General features: G+C 37.3%; 4 protein-coding genes across 4 annotated transcripts; 3 read left to right on the forward strand and 1 right to left on the reverse strand.

Moving 5' to 3' along the window:
* The first annotated feature begins 2,404 nt into the window (after nt 1-2,404).
* LOC103930834 (amino acid transporter AVT6E) lies at nt 2,405-4,585 on the forward strand. Its single transcript, XM_009340219.3, has one exon. The coding sequence runs from the start codon at nt 2,454-2,456 to the stop codon at nt 4,128-4,130; it is 1,677 nt and encodes a 558-aa protein (XP_009338494.2). The 5' UTR covers nt 2,405-2,453; the 3' UTR covers nt 4,131-4,585.
* A 122-nt stretch (nt 4,586-4,707) lies between these two features.
* LOC103930833 (pentatricopeptide repeat-containing protein At4g02750-like) lies at nt 4,708-8,078 on the reverse strand. Its single transcript, XM_009340218.3, has one exon. The coding sequence runs from the start codon at nt 7,582-7,584 to the stop codon at nt 4,867-4,869; it is 2,718 nt and encodes a 905-aa protein (XP_009338493.2). The 5' UTR covers nt 7,585-8,078; the 3' UTR covers nt 4,708-4,866.
* Nucleotides 8,079-11,889: 3,811 nt separating this feature from the next.
* On the forward strand, nt 11,890-13,331 carry LOC103930832. Its single transcript, XM_009340217.3, has one exon. It carries the CDS (start codon nt 12,459-12,461, stop codon nt 13,062-13,064), a length of 606 nt encoding a protein of 201 aa, XP_009338492.2. The 5' UTR covers nt 11,890-12,458; the 3' UTR covers nt 13,065-13,331.
* Nucleotides 13,332-15,485: 2,154 nt separating this feature from the next.
* LOC125477017 (loricrin-like) lies at nt 15,486-16,048 on the forward strand. Its single transcript, XM_048583760.1, has 2 exons — nt 15,486-15,503; nt 15,611-16,048. The coding sequence occupies exons 1-2, from the start codon at nt 15,486-15,488 to the stop codon at nt 16,046-16,048; spliced, it is 456 nt and encodes a 151-aa protein (XP_048439717.1).
* The last annotated feature ends 33 nt before the right edge of the window (nt 16,049-16,081 follow it).

The raw sequence follows: 16,081 nt of genomic DNA on the forward strand, positions 1-16,081 counted from the left end.
CACAGAAATTCAACTTCGTTTTCTATGTGGGTTTCAGCATGGTAATTGTTATCTATAATATCCTTGAAATTTAACAATGTTCTTCCGGAATGTGGAGAATAGAGTGCCTCAACAATGGTTAAGGTTGTACCATTGGACAACATTATACGTGCCTTACCGTATCCTTCTATCAGGTTGGATGGGCTTGAGAAGGTTGTCAGAGGTGCATCTTAGGTATGAAGTTAGTGAAATAGATGTGTTCATGCAATACGGTGTGCATGGATGCATTATCTGCCAGACAACTAACTTCCCCACTAGTCATACCTAGAATGAAAAATTAATTTGAATCGGTCACATGCATAAAAGTTCTAAAAACAAATAACAATTCAAAATAATTTCATTTATTCAAGGATGGTAATTAATTAAAACTTAATATCCAAAAACAAATCACCAACAAATAATCCAAACATAAAGGTAAAAATCAACCAAAAAAAAAACAAAGGGGGGTTTGACCACTAGGTGGAATTAGGCCCCATTGTGCAATTTTAACTCAAAAATAGTTTATGTCTAAAATTCTAATCTTCCATAGGGGTGGTATCCTATTGAAAGTCAGAACCTCCATCTTTGTAGTCTCCAGTTCGTCCACTTGCATGAAGTTTGATTCAAACTTCTTACGACGAGAATGATATTCAGCTACAACCTTCTGGGGAGCTCGACAAACACATGACCAATGGTCATTTGAACTGCAGCGATAACATATGTTTGCATCCATGGTTTCAGGTGCTTAGCCTTTATTCTTGAAGTTTGGGGCCTTGGGAGCGAGGTTTGAGAGCTTATGGGCTTTGTTTCCTCCCTTGGATGGGCCTTGACTCTGTTGACCTTCGCGGGGTGGTTTCTGGCCGCCCATACCACGTCTCTTTTGGCGTTTTGGGGGTTGGTTTGTGCTATAATGTGCTTCAGGCACAACAGTCGCTCCAGTAGGTCAAGCTTGATAATTCTTCATTAACAGCTGGTTCTGCTTTTCAGCAAGAAGTAAAACAGAGATCAAATTCGAGAACTTAGTGAACTTCCGAGCTCTATATTGTCGTTGCAAGACAATATTAGAAGCAGAGAAGGTCGAATAGGTCTTCTTCAGGAGATCCTTTTCAGTCAAAGTTTTGTTACAAAACTTGAGAAGTGATCGGATTCGACAAACTTTAAAATTATATGCCTTCACAGACTTAAAGTCTTGGAAGCGCATATGTTGCAGTCATGTCTTGCTTCAGGCAAGAATATGTCATTTTGGTGATCAAAACAATGAGCCAAAGCGACCCATATTGCACGTGGAACCTCATTAGCAAGATATTCAGTTTGCAGAGCGTCATGGATATGTCTTCAGATGAAGATCATAGCAGTGGCTTTTTCAGCTTCTCGAACAGGATTGTCCATTTCTTCTTCAATGGCGGGACACAAGTTCTTTGCTGTGAGTTGGAGCTTCACATCTTGGACCCACCTGAGGTAGTTTCTTCCAGAGACCTCCAAAGTGGTGAAGTCGAGTTTGTTCAAATTCGACATGTTCCTATCACAAAATAGGTGGACAAGATGTGGTTAGTGTAATGGAGAAAAAAATCAATCAATTCACATAGAAGTAGAACATACAGGTTCTAATAGACATGTATTGGTTTAATTTTGCATGAAAAAACTTCGGGTTTTCATGGGTGATGTTTTTAAAGAAAACTTCAGGTTTTCAAACAAGGCATGTTTATAAGAAACTTCAGGTTCATATGTTCCTGTAGGCAAACATAAATATATACACATAAATATGCAACAAAAATATGCAAATAGAACTTAGGTCTATAATTATAATTGAATTAATTATTTGGACTTCAGACCAAATTTAAAGTGTGGTGAAAAATATAAAACCCAAATTATTTAAAAATATTAAATAATCGAAGGTTGGGGCCAAAAATTGGATCAAAGCCCACGGGTGGGCTGAGCAAAAACGGTCCATGTGACCTAGGCCCAAAAATTGGGCTGGGGTGTCTAGGGTGCAAGTTGCAGGCCCACGGGTAGAGACCGGCCAATGGTATGAGCCGTTGCAGGTGAGCCCAAGGACCAAATTTATTTATTTTTTTCACGTAGGCCAGAGGAAACGGTTAGGCCCAAAAGGGTGGCCCAGACAGGTCTGGATCGTATATGACGCGATGCATAACTAGAATCAAATATAATAGAAAATGATAACTAGAATCAAATATAATTTAGGATTTACACAATCATATATAAACTAGGAAAGTTTACAACAAATAACAATTTTATCTGTCTTTTACAAATGGGCAAATTTATAATTAAAAATTTTATTAAAAATGAATGGGGAGTTGGGTGAGAGGAAGAGTAAATGTAAATCCAAAATCCACGGCGCGGAAAGGTACACGTTTGAAAAATCAGCCAATTGGAAAACCTTATTTACTCCCAAAACCCATCTTCCATTGGTCGCAATGGAGAGAGAAGTTGTTGACCTTTTGAGATCCATAGATCACCGCCGGGAAAACATCACAAAGCCCAAATCTTTTCTCCATTTCCAATCCGAATGCGGAAACCCCATTTCTCTGTGTAAGTTTTTCATGCATCTTCTTCTTTTCTCAGATCTGAATTGCTTCGATATCTTTATCTTGCTTTGTTCGTTTACAATGGATAGCAACTATTCAGCTATCCCTAAGAAGTCGTACGTAGAATTGCAATCGCAGTATGATTCTGAAAACCCAGAAAATCTTTCAAAATCCCATTCCAAATTGTCGGATTTTGATGAGGAAAGCTTTCTAGATTCCAATAATTTGAATGGGAATGATGGCAGTGATGATTTCAGTGATAATCTTGATTTCGATATTGGTAGTTACCCTTTAATTGTTGAGGGGTCTAAGAATGGGTCTGGAATTTCCGGGGCGGTGTTTAATCTTACGACGTCGATTATTGGGGCTGGGATTATGGCTTTGCCTGCTACCATGAAGGTTCTTGGCTTGGTTTGGGGGTTTGTTTTGATAATTTTGATGGGTATTTTGTCAGAAATTAGTGTTGAATTGTTGGTGAGGTTTTCGGTTTTGTGTAAGGCATCGTCTTATGGGGAGGTTGTTCAATGTGCGTTGGGTAGGCCCTGGAGGATTGTGTCGGAGATCTGCATAATTATCAATAATGCAGGGGTGTTGGTGGTGTATTTGATAATTATGGGTGATGTCATGTCTGGTTCACTCCATCATATTGGGGTTTTCGATCAATGGTTAGGACATGGGGTTTGGGATCATCGAATGCTTCTGATTTTTGCTGTGGTGGTGGTTTGTCTGGCACCACTTTGCGCCTTGGAGAAGATTGACTCCTTGAGCTTGACTTCAGCTGCTTCGGTAGCTCTTGCAGTTGTGTTTGTTGTAGTTGCTTGTGCTATTGCGTTTATTAAGCTTGTTGAAGGGAAAATTGATTCTCCAAGGATGTCACCGGATTTTGGGTCGACCAAGGCAATCTTGGATTTGCTTGTGGTGATTCCTATCATGACCAATGCTTATGTTTGTCACTTTAATGTTCAACCTATATACAATGAGCTTGAAGGCCGGTCTCCTCAAAAGATGAATCGGGTTGGAAGGATCACAACTGTTCTTTGCATTGTGATCTATTCTTTGACAGCCATTGCAGGATATCTACTCTTTGGGAAAGATACAGAGTCTGATATTCTGACCAACTTCGATAAAGACCTTGGAATCCGTTTCAGCTCAGCACTGAATTATATTGTCAGGGTTGGGTACATTTTCCATTTGCTTCTTGTTTTCCCTGTTGTCCATTTTTCCTTGAGGCAAACAGTGGATGCCTTGGTGTTTGAGGGATCACCTCCGCTCGTGGAGAGTAGGAAGAGATGTTTTGCATTGACACTGGTTCTGCTGGGACTTATTTATTTAGGATCTACCGTGATTCCCAACATTTGGACAGCATTTAAGTTTACAGGGGCAACAACTGCCGTGTCATTGGGGTTTATATTTCCTTCCCTCATTGCTTTAAAGTTAGGTCGGAAAGGGGAAGGCTTGAGCGTTGTAGAGAAGACCTTGTCATGGTTCATGTTAGTAATGGCAGTAGCAGTCAGCATTGTTGGAATTATTGGCAATATTTATAGTCTCAGAAGCAAATCTGAATGATCCTTGTTATAAAGGTTTGAGTGTTGTTGCTTTGCACGGATTTTCACCTGGGAAGACTACCTGTATACCTGCTGGTATGCTGCCTGTCTGATCCAAACAGTCAAATGAAACCGGTGCGAGTGGATCCTTGGCCAGGAACTTAGGGGGTGGGAATATGCGTTCGGCAAGGTTGAAGGGGATGCGCTCTTGTTCCGGTTATAATGTCTTGTATAGTTCCCGAGTTCTGAGGGATTCTGGGAGGTTGATTCAGAATTCGTGGAATGTTTGCTACCACATGTAGGTTATGTTAAGATTAATTCAAAAGTATTCACACAATTGTTACCCTTTTTGTTCCATTCCTTCCCCTCTCCACAACATTAAACACTATTGTAACAGTATGAGCAATATTTTTTCTGTTTTTGGATGATACTGTGTAAACAACCTGCTTTTTTAAGGAAATTTTTTAACATCGTTTATACGTTTGGCTTTCGGACATTGTGTCATGAATTTTTTTTCTTTGGCCTATTTTCTTTTCAAATGATGTCTCTGAGTTGAATATGTGAAAATGATTGCCTTAAAGATGCAATAGGCGGAAAAATGACAGTAAACAAACCCGTCAGATAGTATTAAAGCTCGAGGTATTAATATACAAGAAAGAAATCCATCATTGTTACATCCCTAATCTAATTAACATTCTGTATGAAGAAAGAAAAATATGAATAAATCAAGGTTTCTGCTGAATGCTCATCCACCATGGTCACCAATAGTCACCACAAGAGCACAAACCATCTTGAAAATGGTGGAACCTATTTCCATCTCGGAGAATGATTTTGCGCTTGGCGACACTGGAGACGAATTTCATAAACGAATGGCAGTCACCGCATATTCGGAGGTTCTTCAGAATCTGAATTGGACTACCATTTGGTGTCTGCAGGATTCCATATGCAACAGCAAGTTTCTCACTGTGGTATACAAGGTCATCCTCTTTTTGCTCCTCTGCCACATCATGAAGAACAAAATTAGTATCCGGCACATAACCTGTTGCGCGGAAGCGTTTGTACAACTCATTTACTGTCAGGTTTATCTCTTTGATGTTGTCATGTGCCTTATCCCCCATTAGAAAATAGTGAACCTTATTCATCTGAATCCAACTGAATCCGGGTTCTTTGGTCACTCCCCTATCTTTCATCATTTCCCTTACTTCCCGCACTTTCTCCCACATGCCTTTAGATGCATACATATTTGATAATAAAACATAGGTTCCAGATCTCCGTGTTCCCATTTGGAAAAGCCTTTCAGCTGTTCTCTGGCCAAGTTCAGTGTTTCGATGGATCCTACAGGCACCAAGAAGTGCTTCCCAAATCACGAAATCTGGTTCTACCGGCATGCTCTGAATGAGATCTTCAGATTCAGAAAGTAATCCTGCCCTACCCAGGAGATCAACCATACAGGTATAGTGATAAACCAAGGGCGTAATCCCATAATGTTGGCTCATGGAATTGAAATAAGCCCGTCCTTCATCTACTAACCCAGCATGGCTACAAGCGCATAAAAGTGCTACAAAAGTAATTTCATTCGGAGAAATCCCAGTAGTTTCCATTTGTTTGAAAACTTCAACAGTTTCTTTGCCTAATCCGTTTTGAGCACACCCAGTCAAAACAGCATTCCAAGTGACAATATCTCGATCAGGCATCTCTTGAAAGATACAAAGGCCATCGGGGCTTCCACACTTGAAGTACATTGTTATCAAAGCATTGCACACAAACAAACATGAATCCAGTCCAAGTTTGTGTATCAAGGCATGAATCTGTTCCCCAAGCTTGGTTGCACCAAGGTATCCACAAGCACTGAGGAGGCTGGTTATTGTTGATTGGTTTGGTTTCAGTCCCCTGGATAACATTTCAAGGAACAATTTGAACGCAATATCTCCTTGTCCGGATTGCTCATAAGCTGATATAATAGCAGACCATGACACGACATCCTGTTTTGGCATTTGATCAAAAGCTTTTCGAGCATCATCCAACGTACAACTTTCTGAAACCCAAGATACTGTGTCTCTCACTCTCTTTATCCTAGAAGCTTGTGATATATCTGTGGTTTTGCACTTTGCATACATGGATATCAACCCATTTCCTACAAATGAATTGAATTGGTACGTTGTTTTAATAGCGAGCGAGTGTATTTGTTTCCCCATCTCAACATCGTCGATATTTGCACATGCGATGAGAGCACTTGTGAAATTTGAATGACTTGGTAGTACAGTGCCTGATCTATGTAGCACAGCAAAGAGCTCCAGAGCTTCTTTGCTTTGTCCGTTCTGGACAAACCCAGAAATCATGGCTGCCCATGAAGCAGCATTTGGTACCGGAATTTTGGAAAATATATCTTTTGCTTCTTCAAGCATTCTGTTCTGGACATACCCTGCTACCATGGCATTCCATGCAACCACAGTAGGGTTTCCAATTTTATCAAATATATGCCTTGCTTCGTGAATCCACCCATTCTGAGCATAGGCAGTTACCATTGCCGTCTGTGTACCGACACCTTTTTCAGTGTCTATCTCATACAATGCAATGGCATCATCCAACCTACCACACTGCGAAAATGCAGCAATCATTGTCGAACACGAGTAATCATTCCTTTGTGGCATTCTCACGAAAAACTTCGCCGCATCTTCCAAACTTCCATTTGCTGTATAAGCATTCAATATTGCCGTGCCCACTACCACATTGCTCTCACACCCTGTCTTCAAAGCCAGTACCCTTAAACTCTCAATCAACTCCAATTTGTCTAACCTCATCACAGCTGATAAGGCAGCAACTATTATGGCCTGGTCTGGCCTCACACTGCTCCTCAACATCATCAAAAAAACCATCCAAGCCTCACGAAACGCACCTATCTCAACATAACCAGAAACCATAACCATCCAAGAGGTAATGTTCCTGTCCTCCATTTGATCAAAAAGCTCACGAGCTACATTCATCCTACCGCAACGACAGTACCCGGTAATCATTGAATTCCATGACACTACATTTCTCTCAGGCATTTGATCAAAAACCTCCCTAGCACTATTTAACAAACCATTTTGCGCATAAGCAGTAACCATAGCATTCCAAGAAACTACATTACGCTCAGGCATTGACTCAAACGCCGCTCTAGCTTCATCCGCATGCCCATATTTCGCATACCCGGATAACAAAATGGTCCAAGTTCTCACATTTTTATCTCGGAATGAATCAAAGAGCTCTTGGGCTTTGTTCAAATGCCCATTTTGGATGTACCCAGAAATCATAGTGTTCCAAGAGCCGGAGTCTCGGTGAGGCATTCGTTCAAACACTTGGCGTGCATCTGTTGCTCGGCCGAGTTGGGAGAGCCTGTAGATTTCTTTGTTGCATTGCAAGAGATGATGGGTTAGTGAAGTCGGTGAAGAGAGAGTGGAGAGCGAACGCAAGTGAGATAAATGACGATGTATCATTTGAGCATAGTCGGAGCCGTTGTAGCCTAAACCCGACAGTAACAGAAGCGAGTTTGGTTGCACAGAAAAAATGGGTTCTTTCTGAAAGGTTTTTACCACAAATATTTTGTGAAATTCCCGTTAAATTACAAAATCAATCAATGTCGTTCTTAAATATTAAGGCGGTAAATCAATGTGTTATTTCTGATAGTCTTCTTAAATATTAATGCGGTAAAGCAATGTGTTATTTCTGATAGTGTGCTCGTGTAGTGTACATGTGGGCCCAACGCTTTCAATAACGAAGTGTACATGTGGAACCACGAATTCGGAAATGTCTCATAGAGGGTCGTCTCTATGTTCCCTCTCCACTTTCATAGCCGACGACGACGACAACCATCACAAGCACCCGTCCATCACCATGGACGACATCCTCAAGAACATCTACAACTCCACCATCACCGCTGCCACAAATGACATGGACGACAATACAACTCCTTACATTTTAGGTTCAAACCTTCCCCTTCTCTCCTTTTAGTTTAGTTTAAATAATAATGTTGCTTGTAGTAAAAGAATTAAATGATAATTGCTTGCCTAGTTAGATGCATGCATGCACACTCGTATAGTATATTAGGTTAGATGGATGCATACTGAGTATGGATAGTACTAGTTCCCTTATGGGGATGCACATATTCTGCTTCTTTCAAATAATGTATATTTACTATATAAATTTATAATCAGAACTGTTCAACTTCTTAATCTTCATTTGAAGATCGTCCCTGCAAAAAAATTATTCGAATCGGAAATCGTTTAGTCATCTATGTATATGGAACAAACTGATAGGGTGAGTACAGAGTAACATATTCAAGATGATTTGTTCATTTGTTTGATACATTAAGTGCCTAAAATGATCTCTTGTTCAATTTTTTTTTTTTTTTTGTAGGAACAAAATTCATATGAAGATTAAGAAATTGAACGATTCTAATTATGGAGTTCATAAGATGATCATATGTTAGGTATGAAATGTGAAATATGTAAATTCCCATTGGGAACACAAGTATTATTAGTGTGATTATGTTGACAAGATGATAACCGAAAGGCCGGCATTTTATTATGTTGTTAATTATTGTTAGTTGGGGTGGTCATTTGGATTGCATCTCGGCTTGTTTGTTGGATCTTCAACTCTCACAATTGTATATATAAATCAGAATCAGAGATACCTTTGCTTTCTTTCGTGTCACTTGTTTGTTTCAAAACCTCCAATCAACAAAAAGAATAAAAGATAACGAAGAATAAGCAGATCAACAAAAAGCAGATTTGTTCTTCACATGGAAATAGTGCTCCACTTAATAGGGCCCGTGAACCTCTTCTAGTCTAAATTGTAATTGATAGGGGCATGTGAATTGTGGCGCAAAGAACAAATGTCTACGGGTAATTTTGCAGTCGCCAATTTGTTGGAGCTAAATTTCAATATGTGTTAGTAATTTTAATTAAATATTATTATAGTACTCATTTAAATTCAATCAATTAAATGATAACCAAATGACACGTACATATATAAAACAATACAATTAATACGAAAGAGTTGAGTATATCTATAACGTTATAGCAAGGAGAAACATAGTTGTTGTCCTAAAATTGTAGACGCCTCCTTACGTACATGTTGTAAGAGTTGTCTACATTTTCAAGTTATAACTCCTGAAATCTCACAGGATATGTCTAATCCACTAAACACAATTACGGCAAACAGGAGTACCAATTGTCTATCGGTTGGCCATTGACGAAGTATGAATAGGAGAGGATATAATAGGGGGAGTAAATGAATTAGTGAAATATACTATATATAGAGAAATATTTATTTTTTTTATATAACAATATATTTACATTAAGGGAATGAGAATATAAATTATCTACTAAATTGCAAATTTAAAAATTGGAAACTAAGATCTTTCACATATAAGTGAAGAGACGAGAATTTAATTGAAAGTGTAGTATTATCTCTATGTGGTATTATCTTTGAGTAGTCTTTTTATTTATAGAGCTCTATATATAAGTTTTTCATCTAAACTAGACATGACTCTTTATATTAAACTTAGAGGTGTGCTATCCATACACCTCATTTTACTTCTCACACATTTCTTGATAATTTCTGTCCGTTAATATTCTTCAATTTATTTAATCCAACAACTAAAAATTAAAAATATGTATAAGAAGTAAAATGAATCTCTCACAAACTACTTTAATAATAAATAAAAAAAGTGCAAAAAACTAAAAGCAGTATACGAAAACCACCTTCTTTCTTTTAAATAGCAACAAATAAGTTTTGAATCTTTTAATAAATAAACTAAAATATCACCCATATGTGTCTAAGTTTAAAGTTGATGGAACGAAAAGAAAGAAGACACTTTATATTAATGAATAATTAGTGGCTTTCTTTTTATTGGGCAGTGCCAGTTGGCAGATTGGCGGACGGTCAAAGCAAAATCTCTAGAAGGCAGCAACCCGACCGACCTAAAGATGCACTGGGGATTTTTTGGGTGCCTCATACGCTAAGATTGGCTTTATGAGGACTTGGTTTAATGTATATTTAGAGTTAGAAGGCTAAAGTAGAAGTAGTCAAGCTACAACGTAGATGTATATCTTTCTAATATTATTTTTATTGTCAAAAGTTCAGGGATAGATTGATTACTTTCAATACCAGTACTGAAGTATTCCACAACTTCAAGCCAGAATGACTTAAGTTACGCATATATCTTTCAACTTTTAAGTGAGAGGTATTTTAACTCTCGTGGATGAGTTGATACCAATTTATTATGACTCTCACTGTATGCTCCTAGCCAAAATTTTCATTCCTTATTATAAATGTATCGTAATATAAAAAACAAAATAAAACATTGAAATTTAATATTAAACCTATACACTAATATACAAAAAAATCATTTTTTATTAAAGAAAATTTCCATAAGTTGTTAGGGCATAGCTATGGAAAAATTGTCTCCTTCCAAATAGTGTCCCAGATGACAAAATACTAGAAATCAATTAGTTGACGATGGCAGAAAAAACCTACTACCATAAACTTGCACAATTAATTAATTAATTAATTATTTTTTCAAGCATTTGCCTTCTCACTTCTGTAACGTTTTCAGATGCTATATTAGTCTAAAATTATGAATAATTAGTTTCTGCATGATTAAATACTGCAAGATTAAGTAACATGTTAATCATTGTTACTTCTTCCAGTTTAGTAAAGAAGAAGAAAGCTTTATACTTAATTACAGTCAATCTGCACCAGATTCCCATGTCACAGATTGCTTATATAAGATTTCAGTAATCAAACGGCACAACAACCAGCCTCGGAATTGACTTCTTTGATTAGGGGATTCTTCAATTTATTAATTAGAAATTTGCATGATTAAATAAAATTGGTGGTTTCGAAAGATGTTTTGAATCATTTTAGGTGGCCAAATTATATTGCACTCATGCAACGTGTTTGGCCCATGAAAAGAGAAAAAAAAAAAAACAATTATCCTAGTTGCTCCAGCTCTTAGTACTATAGTCTAGTAGTATTCATCTTTGTTTGTAAGTGAGAGATCTTAAGTTTAATTTTTGTCAAAAAACGAAGTTGAACCATATTATTATTGCAAACTCATTGGAAACCTTAGCCCACTTCCTTACCCCTTAGTAGAAATATTATAGTTTGTTCAAAAAAAAAAAAAAAAAGAAAACTTATGTATCCTAACTTTGTAAATCGCAACTGATGTGATGGTATCTCATTTAGTTAGTTGATGAATTTTATTTATGTACGAGCATTAGCAACTCCTTACCCTACCGCATTATTTGACATTAGAGAATCCAAAATAATGGTCTATGCGTGTAAATGTAATGCAACTCAAAAACAAGCATGGTTGGTGATTCAGACCAACAGGTTATAGAAATTTCAATCGTCATGCAAAAACAATTTATTAAACTTTTATTAGAAAATATATGTGCATGTCACGACGATGAAATTTTTTGGAAGTCCTTAAAAATTGGGGACTTTGTGTTGTTGCATCTTTTGCATGCTTCCAACATCACACTTGTCAATTAATTTTATGATGAAACCTACTTTCTTCAAACTCATCATTATACAATTCATGTGTATATAATTAGACATCATATCAATTGCTAATTGAGTTGCCTTCACTTTTGGTTTAACCAAAGTCTCATTTATTTCTCCCCTAAAGTTTCATTATCTCTTGCAACAACTAGGGTAGCACTTGTCAATTTCTGGGATTGGAGAGTATATTTATTCCACTTTCTTCCAACTAAAAACGCACAAACACAAGTAATGGGATTGTCCCACTCCACACCCTATTTTGTTCCCATGCCGTGATTGATGGCAATACAATTCCACATGGAACCCCTTTGTTCTCACTCCCTTTAACCTATTTTGGAGGTAATTCACATCCTGTTTGGATTTTTCAGTTTGAAGCTGATAGACTGAGAAATTTGGACCGTTTAAGAGAATGAGAGAGATTCAGACCCCTAGATTGTGTGAGTGACTCAGTAAGATTGACTAATAGAGACCGTAAGGTTAAAATGAGTGATCCAGATCTCCAGATCTGCCAATTCTAAACACAGAAATCTCGAATAGGATTTCAATTCTTTTAGAGGAGGATATAATGGACAGGCAAACCCCACACTTTTTTCTTTAGTCACCCTCAAGATTTGAACTAACCACCAATCCTCTATTGCAAAAATCAAACCCCCAAAAGTAAGTCTAAGTTACCACAACAAACTCCATCTCCAACTTTATATATATCATCTCTCTCTCTCTCTGTAGCTACATCTCAATTCTCAAATCCTAACACACAAACTACACAAGTTTTTTTTTAGATCATCCTACATCATTTGAATCCATGGATTGGTTCTCATGGCTGTCAAAAACCGGCCTAGAGCCGTCGCTTGTGTACGAGTACGGCCTCGCTTTTGCTCACAATGAGCTAGAAGAAGAGGACATAATGTATTTCAACCATGAGTTTCTTCAAAGCATGGGAATTTCCATAGCCAAACACAGGCTAGAGATCCTCAAGCTTGCAAGAAAAGCAAAGGGCATGAACACTCCGCGTCCGATGCGAAAGCTTTTGGTGGCAATCAAGAGGACTAAGAGGTGTTTATCCGAGTACATACGCACGTGGATTCACCGGGATCAGGACTCAACGGCGCTGGCGCTCGTGACAAGGCCAAGCAATTACAGGACAAGGTTTAGAGGAGCCATGCTGAAGAGGAACAAGAAGTTGATCACGGCCAAGCAAGGCAGCCAGTTACTGCTCACAAATGGGAGTCCTCTGGTGGTTTCCGCCGGACCCCATCATGTCGACAGCTTTTCGAGTCCGGTGGTGTATGATTTACGGAAGGAGGAAAAGATGATGGATGGTGATGAAGCAAATGATGAGGGTTATTGGTGTACTGGAGTTGAAGAGATCAGGTGGGATACTATGTTCCAGGACTTGAAACCTACTTGAAATTTGATCTTTTTTATTTTTGAATTTTGAATTTTAATATTTCTCCTAATTTGGTTCTAGTTTTTTATTTCCTTTTGTTTATGATATTAATTTAATGGTGAGAGATGGGTTTTTAGGGTTCTTTCCACCAAGATATTTTTTTTTTTTTGGTTAGCTTTTTCCCAGTGTAGGTGGGTCTAGTTAGGTAACGAAATTGCCTCCCCTGTGTTGTATGTCACTTGTCTCTATCTTTGAATATCATTCAAAGCATCTAGTGTCTTTGTGAAAGCTATGATTTTGTCAGGCGTGCAAAGCGATAGTAACAATAGCATCATTTCGCATCACGTATAGTTTTTAGTTTTATATTATTTTTGTTTACGGTATTGGAACGGGGATTTCGAACATATGTGCAAAATAAGCGCGTTTAACCACGTGAGCTACAAGTTTTCTGATTATATTTGTTTTAACTTTTGAGATACAATGACTGAAATTATGTTTCTTATCATTTTTTTTGGGGGTCAAAGGTAGAGTAATTTATTAAACAAAGTCCAAACAGACATAAAACAACTTACAACAAAAACAACTAGCATACAAAAAGAACATCATTGATGCAACCAAAGCATGAGTACTAGTTTCTTTCTGCAGCGAGTACAAAAACGATAGATTCAAAAGTGGTTAGTAGAGAAAACTCTAGAAGCCTATGTGAGGGACTGCCAGTAGCAAAAATTTAGATACCAAAGGCGACGAATAACACACAATGCTAATTTCGCACCACAAAATAACAACGGCTCCCTAGATCAATACCATATGCAGATCTTTGAATGTCCTCAGCTTGGATTTTTGCCACCAACTATTCATTTTAGAATCATTTAAAAAATAGCTTTTTTGTCCAGAAAATTTAGGTTTTAACCCTTGGGCTAAAACCTAAAATTTTTAACTCAGAAAATTTAGAACATGTTTGGTACTCTACTTGAATCCAACTTTTTAAATTCAAAAACAATTTTCAAGTTTTAGACTTTAAAAACTTGTTTGGTAGGACTATTTTAAAAAACTGAACTCAAGACTAACTCAAAAATACAGTCTATTATCTAAAAACACAAAAAGTGAGTTTTTAGAGTTTTTGAACTTAAATTTACTCATTTCTTTTCTCTCCCTCCTCCTCCCTCTCACTCCAGATCTCTCTCTCTTTTTCTTCTTTCTCTCTCCCCCTTCTCTCTCTTTTTTTTTTTTTTTTTTTTTTTTTTGCCTTTTTAGTCTCTCCTCCAATTTGCTCTCTTCATTCTTTCGGTTCTTTCTCTCTCCTCTTCTTCTCTATCTCCTCCGATCCTCTCACTTCTTTCTCTTTCCTCCAATCATCTCTTACTTTCTTTCCTCCTCTCTCCTCTTTCTTTCTCGACCCCCTCTTTTTGGATATTTTTGTTCAGCTTAAGTTGTAAGATTTAAAATTTTTAAGTCGCATACCAAACAAAATTTTGAGTCTTAAATAAAATTCTTAAGAAATGTTTTGAGAAATTATAAAAATTTTCAAATAGGATACCAAAAAAAGGCCTTAGGTTTTAACCCAAAAACAACTTTTTTGCTCCAACCATTATGGGTTAAAATTTTAGTCCCAGATCATTATAGAATGAATTTAGGCTAATTTTTTTTCTTACAATAACTTTTTTAAAAGAAAAAAAATTATGTAGAGTATCCTAATTTAATTTTATGAACATTTTTACCTAAAAATATTTAGATTCTGACAAATATTGAAAAATCACTAACCGACACCATGAAACTTGTGAAACATTATGAAAGAATATGAAGCACATAAAAGAATTTTTTTTAATTACTTCAGCCGTTGAATTTAAATTTGGACTATTAAATATTTTTTTTACCGTTGGATTTCATCAAATTAGATCTTCTTAACCGTTGGATTCAATGAATTTACAAATATAAATCTAAAAAAAATATACATATACAGTGGACTAGCCCCACTAACCTAGGGGGATTCCTAGGCTAAATTTGTCCCAGAAATGAGTTTTGAGTTTTAACTCATATTTGCCCCAAGGGTTGGAGCAAGTTGGGGTAAGTTTAGAACCTAAAATTTGAGTTTTACTCCAAGGGTTGGAGTAGGTCTAAGAGAATTGGTCAAATTTCTAGCTCTTTTACAAAGTAACCAACTAAAATAGCTTTGCTTCCAAAAACTAATATGTACATGCTCAAAATACTCAACTTAAGTACGCTTTAATAATATTGGTATTCAAATACAAGAACGACAATATACTGATAATATTTTAAAGGTGATGTTATTGACACTCTAAAATATTCATTGTGCATTTCAAACTTTCTACATTTAGAAATAAAAATACACTTAGGCCAATTTGAGATTGTTGTGTTTTTTTTTATTTAAAAAAAAACTGCTTATGTTGTGTTTTAAGAATAATTAGCTGCAAAATAAAGCAAATGAGCGTTTGGTTAACTGTATTTTAAAAATGTTGTGAATAAAAAAAGTAGTGTAAAAATGTTTGGTAAATTTTATAGTAAAAGTAATATAATTGTATACAATAACAAAATGGACATAGCAGTAGGAGTGGGGAGACGACATCAGTGATGAGGACGATGGTGGTAATGGTGGTGGAGGTGGTGGTTACAATGGTGGTGATGGTAGCAACAATGGTGGAGGTATGGTGGTGGTGTTCATAGTGGGATATGGTGGTTGGGGTGCACATGTAACAATGGTACTAGGGGCGGTGGTAGCGCCAATGGTGGCAATTGTGGTTGTGGTGGCAATGGTGTTGGTTGTGGTTATAGTGGAGGTATGGTGGTGTGCTAATAGTGGGATGTGGTGGTTGAGGTGTAGAGGTAACACTCGTGGCATGGTTGGTGGCGGCGGTGGTAGTTGTGGTGGCAATGGTGGTAGTTGCGGTTATGATGGTGCTAGTGGTGGTGGTGGCAATTATGGTGGTGATACTGGTGGTAGTGGCGGTTGGTGGTTGTGGCCGCAATGGTGGCGGTTACGATTATGATTGTGGTGGTGGCAACAATGGTGATGATAATGA

This window comes from the organism of the source record quoted next, unplaced genomic scaffold, assembly GCF_019419815.1.
Source record: "Pyrus x bretschneideri cultivar Hongxiangsu unplaced genomic scaffold, Pyrus_bretschneideri_v1 Contig20, whole genome shotgun sequence".
NCBI lineage: Eukaryota > Viridiplantae > Streptophyta > Magnoliopsida > Rosales > Rosaceae > Pyrus > Pyrus x bretschneideri.

What these genes read in the sequence shown, in the direction of transcription:
- LOC103930833 (XM_009340218.3), bottom strand. Translation starts at nt 7,584, where the DNA reads ATGATACATCGTCATTTATCTCACTTGCGTTCGCTCTCCACTCTCTCT.
- LOC103930832 (XM_009340217.3), top strand. Translation starts at nt 12,459, where the DNA reads ATGGATTGGTTCTCATGGCTGTCAAAAACCGGCCTAGAGCCGTCGCTT.
- LOC103930834 (XM_009340219.3), top strand. Translation starts at nt 2,454, where the DNA reads ATGGAGAGAGAAGTTGTTGACCTTTTGAGATCCATAGATCACCGCCGG.